Source organism: Pyxicephalus adspersus, chromosome 1 (assembly GCF_032062135.1).
Source record: "Pyxicephalus adspersus chromosome 1, UCB_Pads_2.0, whole genome shotgun sequence".
Taxonomy (NCBI): domain Eukaryota; kingdom Metazoa; phylum Chordata; class Amphibia; order Anura; family Pyxicephalidae; genus Pyxicephalus; species Pyxicephalus adspersus.
Window position 1 is genome coordinate 14,846,495 of NC_092858.1, and position 14,410 is coordinate 14,860,904.

Genomic DNA, 14,410 nt, shown 5'->3' on the forward strand with positions numbered 1-14,410 from the left:
CACTGAAGTGAGGGGAGGTTCTCCAACAGAGACAGCAATGAAAACTGAATAGAGCTGCCAATCTGATGTAGCTACGTCTTGTATACAAGAATTCAGTTAAGTACTGCAAGGTCATTGTGGGTATCATGATGGTGACAACAGAGAACAAAGCATTAGGAATTCCCTGGAATTTTGTGTGTTTGTGCAGCACTGGTGTAATTCACACCATACTTTTTCCCATATGAATAGATGAGCAATCTACAGCTACTATCCAAATAATATCAGAATAGCCTCAGCCACTGCACTGCTTTCTGAGAGACATAATACCCTAGAGAGATGTTACTAGAATACCGCATGTGTTTTTTCTCCCCCCCCAATAGTGGTTTTTCTGTTTAAGCGCAGTATTGATTGACACAATGGTAACGGACCTAATCTTCTGAAAAAGGCTTATTAAAATTCCTGAGGAGCATGTAACACACTTTCAGAACTGTTTATAGCAATTAAATGAGCAGGGTGCTCTCTCTGCTTTGAATGATCCGTCTAATTGTGATTGTATGCAGTTGATAGGGGTTGCCCCGGGGAGCCAAATTCTCAACTCTTCTGAATTCTTAAAGACTTGTTTAAGTCTACAGCATATTTAAATCAAAATCTAGTATTTTAAAGATACGAATTTGTGATCTCTGTTCTGCCAAAATACAAGTCATCAGTGTGCCCCAAGAACTGCATGCAATTGGCTCCTCTACAATTAAGCTGTCTCTGAGCATTTATTTTGATAAGGCCCTCCTGTAAATGAATCCCCAATCATTTACCATTCCTATAGAGACTCTTTTATCAATGCAAATAACTGCAGGTAGAAGCACAGAAAAAACAAGCATTGAAATGCTTACTTTTTTTGCGTGTTTTTTTCCCTTTACAATTGAATTATTTTGTATTCACATGTGCCTTTAAACTTACTTGGAATCGTGACTACTTCAGCAAGAGTCAATTTCTTTCACAGCCTTGTCCTTTCCTAGCAATGTCTGATTATTGTCTGTGCTTGTCCATCTCCTCTTTCTTACCTAGCTAAAGGAGTAGTATAGAGCAACACTTGGGGCTGCTGGCTCAGGGCCTGATTTATTAAAGCTCCAAGACTGGAGAAGATATACCATCATGGGTGATCCTGGGTGAACTAACAAACCTAGAAGGGATTTCTTAAATTTGGCAAATGTTTTTAATCCGCAACCAAGTCCATTTCAGGTTTGCTGGATCACCTAGGTTCACTCATGATAATCTACCTTCTCCAGTGTTGTAGAACTTTAATAAATCAGGTTGATAGGGTAGCACCCTCTAAATCTGTCTAGTGTCTTTTGGATGACTAAACAAAAAAAGATTTTTACAGGTAAATTAAACATGCATACAGTATAGTAAATGCACATACACTGTCATGGGAAGAATTTTGTTAAATCAAATATTTCAAAATATCAGTTGGTAACTGTGCCTGACTTTAACATTAAAATAAACTTACCATCTTTAGCTAATGCTGACGTCTTCACACACTCTTTGTAAGGGTTTTGGATCTTTGGTTATCTCACTACTGCACATGCACACAAACACAAAGGCACATTGAGAATGTACACTGAGCTGCGTATGTGCCTACATGAATATGTGTGCATGTATACACACACACACACACACACACACATATATTGATTTATAGAGTTGTGTGAGTCTAGCATTATAACAAAATAAAATGTTCATTTGTACAGTGCTGTCAATATGTATTTTACATTCCAAGGTTTCTAATTTTTCCCTATATCCACAACTTTTTTTTTTTATAGTCATTCAATTTGTATTATAAAAATGTTAGTTCCATTGATTTTGTTCTTTTCTCTGCAATACGGGCAGATCATAGCTGGCAGGGTGTTGTACATGTACTGAAAACAGGAAGTTGTGATAACACTTACATGTAACATGAAGCCTCTTTGATTGAAAGAAGGGAAATCAAATTTTGAAAGGAGATGAGCTTAGGACAGGCTGGGGAGGAAGCGGCTAGATCAGGGGTCGGCAAAGTTTTATTTCCACTAGGCCACTTATGGGGTGAGCAGGCGCACACTAGGCTGGACCCGCCCTAATGGCTCCGCTCACCACCAGGGAACGCCCCCTGAAGTGAAATAGCTCTCCTCCGTATGCATTGTGGAGGAGAGGGATTTCTCTTCAGGGAGCCTTCCCTATTTACCGCGGCGGTGGAAGTATCAACGCCGGCTTCGGTAAATAGGGGAGCCACTGCAAGGGGGCGGCACCGGAGCGGGTTGCCAGCCAGCATTAGACTGGATAGGCCGGAACAAACTACCGTCTAGGCCATATCTGGCCTAAAGGCCGGAGTTTGCCGACCCCTGGGCTAGATGATCTATATGCATGAAGTATGCAGGTGGGTGCTATAAAAATACTGTGCAATATTAATATTAATTCACCTCCTATGATAAGAGCCTGTACAAATGGTGGGGTTGGAGTTCAGCTTTTTTTAAAAAAGAACAGATCTGGATGTCTTACTTAATTGGTAATGTCAAGAGTAAACATATAAATTAATTTGTGTGGCACTCCGCTTCTTCTGGGTTCAGTGATTCTCTGTGTCATTCTACCCACTTTACACATCTCAGTACATCCAGCCTCCAATTCTTGCCTTTGAATAACATTAGAATACTGCAGAGAGTAATGACTAGTCCTACCCTCTAGAGCCCTTGGGATTGACTGTCAGTGCAAGAGGGTAAAGAGGACCTGTGATGACATCATGCCAGATTAACAACACCTGGATAAAAAGGTATGTATATAAGTTTCCCCCCTTATTTTTGAAATTGCGGTGGTGCTCCAAGATGGTAGGGATTAGAGTTCAGCTGCATATTATCAGTCACCTCATTTGCATGATTCGGATTTGCTGTTGGACGATTTTGAAAAGTTCAATCAAAATTTAGGGATGCTGAGGGAAGAGCATATTTTTGACCTCATTGTCCATTCATCGGACCATAGGGAGGCCGAGCAGCTGGCTGTACTGTCTGGGAGTTTCCCCTGGATTACAACACAAGCCAAACAGAATAACAATTAATTTTACAGGTATACTAGTTGATATACAGTATTTATATATAGTACCTGTTTGCCTATTGCTTAGTTTAAATTTAAAGTTGGGACAGGCCAGATGCATACAGCAGATGTTACCAATTTAAAAATTAAGTTTATGATAAAAACAAACAGCTTAAGGTGAATGTTAGCTTTAAATATGCCATGACATTTGCTTACAAGCCTGCCTTGTAGAAAATAACACTTACGCAGAAGCTGTTTCTGCTTTTTAGAAGAGTTTTTTTTATCTGCCTGTATGCTGACAATCTCTTTTATTAAAGTTTGTTTAAACAGAATGAAGCTTTATATGTCAAACCATTGCTGCTCTTTATTGAATCCTAAAAGCCAATCCAGTGAATCTCAATCAAACCTAATTTTGACAGTTTTTATATCTTCACTCCTGTCTCATTAAAGTTAATCAAGTCAAACACAAATTAAGGATTATATAATGCTTTTCTAGCTAGTGATTACGTTGGTTTATTGTACTCATATCAAACAGCGAGATTTAAAACGGGTATTTTAAAATGCTTCTTTTTGTTGTGCCAAGCACAAGGAGAAGAGAGTTTGCTTTTGAAGTGGATGAATAAAATATGCTTCTGTTGCATGATATCAGGAATGTAAGGCTTAATTATGATAATGACAATGAGTCCAAATTGCATGCCATAGATTACATTTGTTAAAAGATGATTTTCAAAACAGTTGTGATTGCAGAGGCACATTTTAATTAATATCCTGCTGAAGAAAAAAAAGTGTATATTTGCAGTTTCATGTTTCTAAATAATTATTGCAATTTTTTTTTTCAGTTTTTGATACATGCAAAATAATTGTATTGTTTCTGTTTATATGTAATGTCCTGCTACCTTTCCCCTGGCAGCACTGCATCCTCCATGGTTTGTCAGAAGTAAATAAAATGGAACTGTGCCCAAAAGAAGATTTTACATATATGAGTCACTGCCTTGAACACAGCAGTTTTTGTTTTTTTAAAGTCACCACTGTATTGGTTTTATTACCTGTTGATCCTGCTAATACATCACTCTTCTTTCAATAGGATAATAAAGTTGTTCATTTCACAGCAGCATTGACATCTAAGACCACAGGGTCTTTCTGTCAGGCTTTACTGATATTCATCGCTTCTTTTGAAAGAATTATCTTAAAACGTACTCAAACTCACATTTTTCACCTTACAGAAAAAAAAAGACAACCCTTTTTCTCTTGGGCTCTTGGGTGCTCCTTCTGCGCATGCCCGAGCATCTTGGGCATGTGCGGAAGGAGCCCTTTCATCAAAAGGGAAAAAATTGCCGATCTCATGCATGAGATTGGCATTTTTCTTCCCTATCTACATCACCCAATCTCACTCCTGTTTCGGGTTACGTAGGAAGAAGAACCGGGAAGAAGAGGCAAAGATGGCGGAGCCTGACCCGAAGATATGGATACTGGGACGACGCGGGAACCGAGACCTTCAGACCGATGGACTGCAGGATTGAAGGTAAGTGTATTTTTTTTATTTTGGGTGAGGTTTCAGTTTACTTCCTCTTTAAGTCCCATGCAGACAATCAGCAGAGAATTGTTGCTGGAAACAATCTATTGTGATGTTCTTCAGTGAATGAACAAGCCATTTACACATAGCACTGTTCTGTTCTATGGAAAGAGGAGCGAGCGACTCTGGTATAGAGCCTAATATTATATTGCTCAAACCCAGTGTCTAAGTTTCAAAGCAATAACAACTTCAGATGGGCCCGTTGGCCTGTTTTTTTTAGAGAGCTCTTTACCCTTCACATATTTTTTTGTCTTCGTTATTTGATTATCTGTATAGGTTTATATTTGAGTATAAACCAGATTTTTATTTTTTATCATTAGAAAAAGAATCTTAAGTTCCTATTGGGGCCACTGGATAGGTCTATGTCTAACAAAGTGTATAACAGATCTTTGCCATCTGACATGGAGTTTGTAACACTTTTCACAGGACACTGCTCCATCTACTGCTAGTCAACAAAAAGTTAAATCCTTTAACCCATAGAAAAGAGTGGGAAAATAGATGGAGTCTGTTTTAATTTTATTTAGTTTATATTCAGGTATACACCAAAAACCCTTGTTAAGTAATGCTTGTTTTACCATTTTACCATTGGCTTTTATTGTATATAGCATTAAAAAATAGTGTTTCGTTTTTTTGGTTACATTCTTGTATTTGTTTATTCCTGTTATTCCTAAATAAATAATTTTTTAGTTAAAAATATTGCCCAGCTCTAGCTGACAGTAGGCAGTTACAGTATAAGGCGTGTATCTTTGAAAAAAAAAATTTAAAGTTAAATCATATGAATAAAGTGACCACACATCCAGCAGTATTACAGTTTATTACATAGTCACAACTATCATAAATGTTAAAATACATGCACAGCTTTATCTGCATGTAAATTTGGAAGGAAATAAAAATGGCGACCTGTAAAATTAGTACAGAATATTATCATCAACCTCATTCAGCAATCAGGAGATATTGTTTCTCCTATGAGGGCCCATAAAACTTTAGGCTTTATTCACCTACTTTACCACATGTAAAAACAAAAAAAAAGAACGTTGTTTATGGATCTCATCAATTTCAACATACGAACGACTCCTGGATACAAATGGGGCTTCCCTGCTTAGTCGTGTGCAGGACGGAGGCTTGATGGGGGGAGGGGGTGGTTTGCATGACTTGCAGAAGAAATCTTTTGCTAAACACAGCTGAAGTTGTGGGTGATCTTAGAGATCTCTTCTGCAAGCTCTTGTAACTCTTTAATGACCAAGACAAACTCTGCAGTTGTTTCATTTTGCATATCAAAGCACAGCTTGCTCCAGATGTTAATAAATGTCTGGGCTACGTAAAGTTCTTTTTTTTTTTTCTTTTTTTTTTTTGCTTTGTTTGTGAAGAACAAACCTAAAGTCCCTATCTCTTGTAACCCGGGGACTACCTGTAGTTTTCTCACATCTATGAATATATCATAATGGTTATTCCAACCTTATTAAAACTGCCCTGTCAAAGTTTAGGTAAGCAAATAAAGTCTCTGTGCATTCTTTGCATTATATTGTCTTGTCTTTTGATAACCCATAGTGCTTAGAGAATCCATATCCTTGTACAGTATATTGTGTATTCGTAAAATAACATAACATAGATAACATATAGTAAAAAACATAACTATATACATAAGTTTTAAAAAAAATCCAAAACCATTTTAACTACTGGGAGAAATGAGGGGATTCAGTTGCAGACAGCTGTGTCTAAAAGTTGTAGTTATCTGTCTTTTTCATTTTGGTTTGCCAATCCAGGGGCTAAAAAACAAATAAAAAAATTATGGCAAAAGTCCCAAAAAAGACAACTGGATGTTTTTATAGAGTTTTATTAAGAATGGAAGAATGTTTTAGGAAGAATGTTGTAATAAATGCAATTATTAATGAAATATATTTTGATTCTGTTTCTCTGTGCAGGTGTTTTGCATTCTTCCACCTAACATAAAAGATAACTATGATTGCATTAAAAAGTTCCTGAGCTTGGAGATTCCAGTTCCCAGTCAGTGTGTACAGAGCCGTACACTGGGTAGGCAGAACATGCTAATGAGCATTGCCAGCAAAATTGCCATGCAGATGATCTGCAAAATTGGAGGGGAGCTGTGGGCCGTGGAGATCCCTGTGAGTTACTATTCATTCACTGTGGCTGCACCTGAGTAATGTATTCTTAGAATAAATGGCTGAATGTCTCTCCTTAGCTCAAGTCCCTCATGGTGGTCGGGATAGACGTCAACAGAGATGCAATAGATAAATCTCAATCAGTCGTTGGATTTGTGGCCAGCACCAACTCTAGGCTCACAAAGTAAGATCTATTTGGCGTTAGCCATTTGTTAAATTGGTCATCGGCAGCACATTGCATTCTGTTTTATTCTATTATTATCTTTTGTTGTGTCAAACCTTCTGTTGACTGATTTAAACATAGACTATGTGTTGTTTAAGCTGAGATAGACCATCTTAGCACACAAAAATACTCAAGCACAGAAAGCTGAATGGGGTGTTTTATGATTAAAATGTATTACTCCTCAAAGAATCACAGAAAGATTTTAGGCAAACATCACCATAAAAATCTAAACATAGCAAAGCAACAAGTTAATTTAATTGCCAGATTACCCCTACATTACTTTATCTTCTCAGCCATTGGTATTACTTTATCTGCTCACCCTGGAAGTGAAGTAAAATGCCTTCTTGAGGAAAAATCTAGGTTTGGAGCTAAAACAGCTTTCTTCCACACAGCAGTTTTGGCCATTCAGACATCCAAAGTTACATTGCAGAAGTAAGATAACATACCGACATTCAATAATTGATTTTTATTAAATATTGCCCTCTGCACAAATGTTAGATTTTTGCCCCAGACCATCATGATAATCACAAGGAAAATCTAGCTTCTGTATATACACAGCCCTATTAGAAGAAGTCTCCTGCTCCTTATACCTAGAAGTACTTATTTTACTACTCTCTGGCAAATGTATAGAATGGTGGAATAAGCAAAATGATCATAAACAAAAGAAGAGTAATGCAATTAAGTAAATCTGTCAATTTGCTCTGCAGGTTAAGAAAGCTTGAATCTTGGTATCACTTGTGTGACTTGGGTTCACCCCACAAATTACAATAGGTTAAATAGAGTGTCATTGGATTTTATAGTCATGTTCCAGTGCTAGATTTCACCATTAGATGGATCGGGTCATATCGATATTTATAGCACCTTGTTCTATGATGGAGAAAACATTCATTGTTACTATTCTGAAGGGTCATAAACATCTTTGTTGTGCTGCAGATCTCTCTTTCTCATGACATAAAAAATGATACAAAGCAGCTGTGGAAAGAAGTACACCACTGATGCAATTTTCAATTTGGTCTGTGTGAGCTATGGAAACATAACCTAACCTGTAGGTTACCTTAATTTGTATCCATTTTAGTGAAATGAATGTGTTGAGCTCAGGAATCACTAAAAAGTCATGGAAAGTGTTCCAATCAGTACTTTCACTATATGTGATAGTTATCCATCTTTTTTCCAACTCTGCCCTATGTAGTTGTGGTGTTGAATAAAAAATATCAGAAATGGCAGGTTGAAAGGTTTACTCCACCCTAAACCAGCCCGTGTTTTACCCTAGTGAGATTGCTCTTTCTCTGGGATTCTGGTGGTGGGATATGTCCCCAGTTTACCAAACCTAAATTAAGAAACCAGATGTGTATAATAAGGAACCCGGCCTGAAGGCAGTGACATCATCACATTCTTCAAGAAGAGAGAGGAAACACTATTTACTATGATGAAACCTTTGTCAGGAAAGCATCTGAGATATACACAGTACAAAGCCAATGGAGTCAGCTATCCGTAGTATCAATTTAAGACACGAGTTTTCTTTAGGTAAAGGCAGATTTATTTATGTGTGACGGGTACACTTTAGAAAAGTGCTTCAGCTGCAATGTGCAGTCTTTTATTTTATCTTTCATCTCTCTACTTTAAACTTTGTATAACTACAATTTAGTGAGAAACAGCATTTCTGTTTTAGCAAGTAGCTATTTCTCATACTCCAGGCAGTTTTGTGGCACCAATCATTCTAATGCTCTCTGAGAAAATGAGATTTCTAGAGCTGCAATTGAGCTTGTTTTTTTCTTGTTTTTTTTTTTTTTTCTTAATATATATTTATATATTGTTTCTCTTTTCAGGTGGTTTTCACGGTGTATCATTCAGAAAAAATCAACAGATTTTGCTGATTGCCTGAAAGTGTGCATGCAAGGTAATTTATCAAGCAGCCCTGAAGCTGCTTAGACTGGCAGAGAGCTCTCTCTGTATATTAATCAGTCCAGAAATAAGAAGTGAAAACATGTTTACAATTAATCTGCATGATGTTTTCTGCTTGCAGCAGCAACCTCAGCATCCAAGTGAAAAAAAAATCTTTGTCGCACACCTATTTAGGCTAGAGACAGGTACATGTTTAGAAAACAGTTTTTGATCAAACAGGTTAATAATAGCTATGTTAATGTGTATGTACTATAAAAAGGTTAGGTGTAAAATGTCTGAATTTTTATGTCTTTTATATATATGTTAACTACATGAGGAACACAATGATGTTCATCTGGGTAAAGCAGGTGAACAAGAGCTTTTACAGTACAATACCACAGCAATTCAGATTACCAGTCCTTGTGTGGAAGCTGCATTAGTTATCTTTCTTTTTCCTTTATTTTTTCCTTGTGATTGTTTTAAAACTTGCTTTCTGTTATATGGGGGCTACCTTTGCGCCACTGTGATGGGAGCCATGGTTGTCACTAAGGCTAGACAACAATGACGTCCATCACAGAATTTGTCCTTGGAACTGCATTTGTATGTTTGGCAAGATTAGCAGGTGTATTCTATGCTTGATGAAAAGTAGGAGTAGAAAAACTAATGCAGACACTAAAAATTAAAGACTGCTAATCTTTATTATATTACTTTTCTATGCTCGGGTTTAAGTTATCATTTAAGGTGTTTTACAATCTTTTAAAAGTGTATTATATGCTTAAGTTGCCTTTATTCCTGCAATTACAATTTAAAATTTTAACAGTGATTAATTAACCCAGTTAAAAAAAATAATAAGGTATTCCTTACCTGGAATACATTTAGATGCTGCAGAATACATTCCATATCAAACCACATGCAGTAAATTTAAAGTACAGATAGTCCCCGGGTTAAGGACATTCGACATACAGACGCCTCTTAGATACGAACGAACGGGCACTCTGCAGAACGAGGCTTGAAGGGGGAGGTGCGGTTTGTATGACTTGCAAAAGAAATCTTTTTCTAAACAGCGGAGGTTGTGGGTAATCTTGGGGGGTGAGCTCTTTCTGCAGCCTCTTGTAACTCTTTAATGACCAAGACAGACTTTGAAGTTGTTTCTTTTTGCATATCAAAGCAGAAGGTAATGAATGTCTAGGCTCCATAAAGTTTTTTTTTTACTTTGTTTATAGTTAACTCACAGTGTGGATTTTATAGAGTAATTGAAACCATGCTGCCTAATATTATGTTGAGACAAACATCTGTCCTAATTGCATTTATTAAAATAATGTGCCTGTTCCCACTTACATACAAATTCAACTTAAGAACAAACATACAGTCCCTATCTCATATGTAACCCAGGGACTACCTGTGTATATTCTGCAGCCCATACATGCATCTCCCTACACACATCTCTTCAGTGCCTGCTTAGCTCCTCAGTTTAGTTCCAGTCCTTTGTTTTCCTGGATAACAATCTCACCTCAGTACTGCTGTATCCCACTGTTTCTTTGAATATGAATGATGTCTGCTACTACTAAAATGAGAACACTAAAATGTACAGTATCAATAAGAATACAGTTTTTTATTTTCAATACAGAGCCCAATTGCATACCCACATTGAAGGAATGCAGTGCATTTCTCGGTGACTGTCCATGTGCCCTAACCCTAGCCAGCAATGGCTAGCAATCAATAACTGAGATATATTGTACAGGAAACTGCAAACAATTTAAGCTTAGTATCAAAATTACAAACTTGTAATAGGTTTTTTCGAAAGACTAATATAGCAGCTATGCAAATATAACTGCATACTCTCCAGTTTATATATAATATTAATATAACGTAAACAAACAGTATGGATTAGGAAAAAAAGGGTTTTCCTTTCATAAGAATTTTCCCTTAACATTTCGTAATCATGGAAAAATGAATACATTTTGTATAAAGGTGTATGGAACGTAATTTTTTTCTGTACTAGTATTATATCTAAGCTACATGGCATAAGCATTGCAGAGATGAATGATACATTGACAGCGGTATATTGTTACTGAGTCATCTAATGAAAGGTATTTGAACTTTATGAGACACAGGAGACTGCTATTATCTAAAGAATAGGATAAGAAATGGAAAATAAAATGTATTCTCCAGGGCTTTTATACTCAGTATGATAACAGAGAACGGATGTTAGACTTTATTTACTCAGCATCCCTTGCAGTGCGTTATTGCACGTTGACCCTTGCTATAACTATTCTTTCCAAAACTATAGAGATTAAGTGTTAACCCAACAGCAACAAAAGTAATATATTTTATTCTACCAGTCTTTAGATGTAGGGGCTGGGGTGGTCTTCTTTAATCCGCTTTTTATCTGGCTATAGTCACTCAAAGTACTGTATGGAATATGCAGTATGACCATTGTTAGAATCCCTAACAGTATTGAGAATTCTTGGTGTTAACCCTTCAACTTTTGCTTGACAACATGTGTTAGAAAGTTAAAAAAAATAACAGGCTTATTGACAAAATTACCAGATACTACAATAGCTTTATTGGCTGGGGGGGACAAACACTGTTGTGTTAACGCTAATGACCGCCTCCATCATATGTCAGTTTTTTTTCCCAGCAAAAGCCAAGGGCCTTCAAATCGAATTAGATTGCTTTTTTGATTGATTTTTAGGCTTCTTACTTAATTTCCTATAAAATAGCTCTGATTTCCATATGTATAGTTAGAGTATTTTAGCTACAGCAAAAATTAGTCTTATGGTTCTTTCTCAAACATTTGGTGTTCTACACCTGTTCTACAGCTAGATTTCGCTGACCACCTACTCCCTGTACTCTTCCTTAGGGATCTTTGGATACTTGGGGCAGGCAGTCTCTGAGAGAAATCTGAGTTTCCCTGTAGTGTTCATGGGATCTCAGTCTCAGGTTTTATGACATCCTGGATTAGGTTTTCCTGCTTGTCCTGTCTTTACTCCGGGCTTTTGAACCTTCCTCAGGACCTGGGTGATTGAGAGGGTTCCTGATTTTTAAACATTTTTCTTAACTACAGTTTTGGACAGGGTTGCTTACTATAGTCCATGTTTTTTTTTTATTTCTTCTTATGCATGGTAGGATGTGTTTTTACTTTTTGTCGGCTCTCCTTTTTTTAACTGATTTTTGTTCCGCATGGTAATGCTGTTCAATTTGATTAAGTGGGATTATGTTGATTGCTTAGCTGTTTTGTATATTTGAAAGGTTGTCAAGGTTCTGGTTTCCCTAGAAATAGAAAAATGAATATTGTTCTAGGTGGGCTTTGGTGTACTGATTCTTTCATGTGAAGCTGATGCCTTGTAATTTAGGTCCAGTCCTAAGATTAGTCCAATCAGTCTTTGTATCTTAGCCTATCTAAACCTTCTCTGAGTTTTTTTTAGTGTGGCTTCCCCCCAGGCCTTTTTCTTGTCTTACCAAGGTCCTTTTATTTTATTTTTTAGCAAAGCCCCTCTTCTTCACAGCATGCCTCATTTTTTGCAAGTGTCCTAAGAGTTGGCATGCTTTTTTCAGCTTTTGTAAACACAAAAAATAGTAAAGACCCCTTTACACTGCGGTTTCTACAAGCAAATCTCAATTTATATTCACTTTGCTAGAGCTAGTCTTTCCCTTGTGGGTACCCCTTAGACCTAAGGGTGCCAGGGCTAGACCCTTTTACAACCAGCTTACAAGGTGCTTGAAATGGGACCAAGGGCCTCAGGCACATAGTTTAGGACATTTTGGTTCTTCTGAAGTCCTTCAAAGATCTGTCAGTGATGTGCTAGGGGTAAGATTTAGCATCCTATTCAAAAGAAAAACTCCACAAATCATTCCTTTTCTTCCCCAACAACCTATTTTTTCTTTCTTTTCCTTGTCACCCATGCACAGATTTTAGGTTAGGCTTCTGTCCTGTAGCCAGGCAAGTCTTTCAGCATGCCTTCTCAGCTTGAAGGTGTGTCTTCACTTGCTGGGTTGGGGGGATGTTTGCCGGCCTTTGTGGATGTTTCAGACACTTAGGTTTCAGAGGTCCCATTTACAAACCTAAGTATCACTCCCATCCGTCCCCTCATTTTGTGTCTGTACTAGGCTGGCTCTGGCCTGGTGGTTCAGAAATCCAGCTCTAGAAACAAGGAAGTCTTTTCTTTTGATCTTTTTGAAGTTCCATGTTGTGGATGCTACTGTACAGGGCATGTCAGGAGTCATGGGCTCCCTGTCAGTCCACATTCAATTTCCCAAAAGAAGCCAAACGGTGAAAAGAAAAAACAAATGGATCTTGGTCTGGGCATGGGTCCATGCTCTGAACACATTTTGGAAGTAGACAATGGCCATGCAAATTTAGTTCAAAGAAAGAAGAACTGTAGATGCCAGACCACATTTCTCATTATCCCTGCACTGCAGTAGAAACCATGTTGTGAGGAAATAGGTAGTCACAAGAATAGGCTGGTAAGCATTTATAAGACCTTCATAAATTACAAGGCACGAGAGGTTGTGTAGCTTTAGTGTGGCTGTAGCTTCAGTTACTCCATTAGTTATCATTTACAATAATTGACATAATTGCTTAAAAATGTGCTCTGTTCAGGTTTTACTCTAGTAAACCTTTATTACATTTTGAAATGTTATTACTTGTTCAGCAAATATGTTATTATAGGTTCAGCATTCTGTTACACATACATAAATTAAACACTTGCAGTTACACATTTACACAAGTTATATTTTTGAAACAGGGGCCATTGAAAAGTGGAGGAGATGCAATAATGATTTGCCCAACCGCATTATTGTCTATCGTGATGGAGTTGGAGATGGCCAGTTACGGATGGTTGTGGATTATGAGATCCCTCAACTTCTTACATGCTTCACAAAGACCCAGAATATTTACAAGTAAGTATAGAAGCAAAAAATGTTTAATAACCAACCTTAAAACATTACTATTTATTTATATAGAGCATATCAAACAGTGTCCCATAGAGTACAAAGAACCGTTTGTATCAATCCCTGCATCAAAGCATTGTAATTTTAATAATATAGAAACAATTGAGGATTTATCAACTAGTTTGGACAAGAGCTTGTTAACCTGACAATACATTTTGGAGTTGTGGACAATGGTATTGATTTACAGTATAAAGATCTCTTTGCAGTATTTACTAAAAAAGGAGATCTGGCTTACTTTTGTTCTTTGGTGCTGTACCCCCTTAGTGGTTTATTTTTACCACAAGATGATTTCATTTTTTTGGTGGACTGAGGTTATACTTTGAGTCTAGAATATCGTAAGACCAACCCTAATGGGGGCATCAGTATGTGGAAGCATTATTGAGGAGCTCGCTCCTCCCCACCACTGGGAGAATATCTGAAGAAGATTACCCTGCAAGTTATATGACCCCGCAGAAAGACAAATTAAGTAGGTTAGGTAAAAACAACATAAGCTTTGGGGGGCTGAGATGGGCTTTAAAGCTTATGTATACAGAGCTTCGGGGTGAGGATCCCTAACTACGACTATAACAGTACAGACATCAAATTTCCAAAGATTGTTTCCAGTGACAGTGTAAAAATTGAGTGCTA

The 14,410-nt window shown here is 37.3% G+C and overlaps 1 protein-coding gene across 1 annotated transcript in view; it reads left to right on the forward strand.

Moving 5' to 3' along the window:
- Positions 1 to 14,410, forward strand: part of PIWIL4 (piwi like RNA-mediated gene silencing 4) — a 102,505-nt gene that overhangs the window by 78,599 nt on the left and 9,496 nt on the right. The window contains exons 15-18 of the mRNA XM_072402699.1: positions 6,529 to 6,729; positions 6,807 to 6,910; positions 8,776 to 8,846; positions 13,579 to 13,732. Coding sequence (XP_072258800.1) covers positions 6,529 to 6,729; positions 6,807 to 6,910; positions 8,776 to 8,846; positions 13,579 to 13,732 — 530 coding nt within the window. The remainder of the gene's footprint in view (positions 1 to 6,528; positions 6,730 to 6,806; positions 6,911 to 8,775; positions 8,847 to 13,578; positions 13,733 to 14,410) is intronic.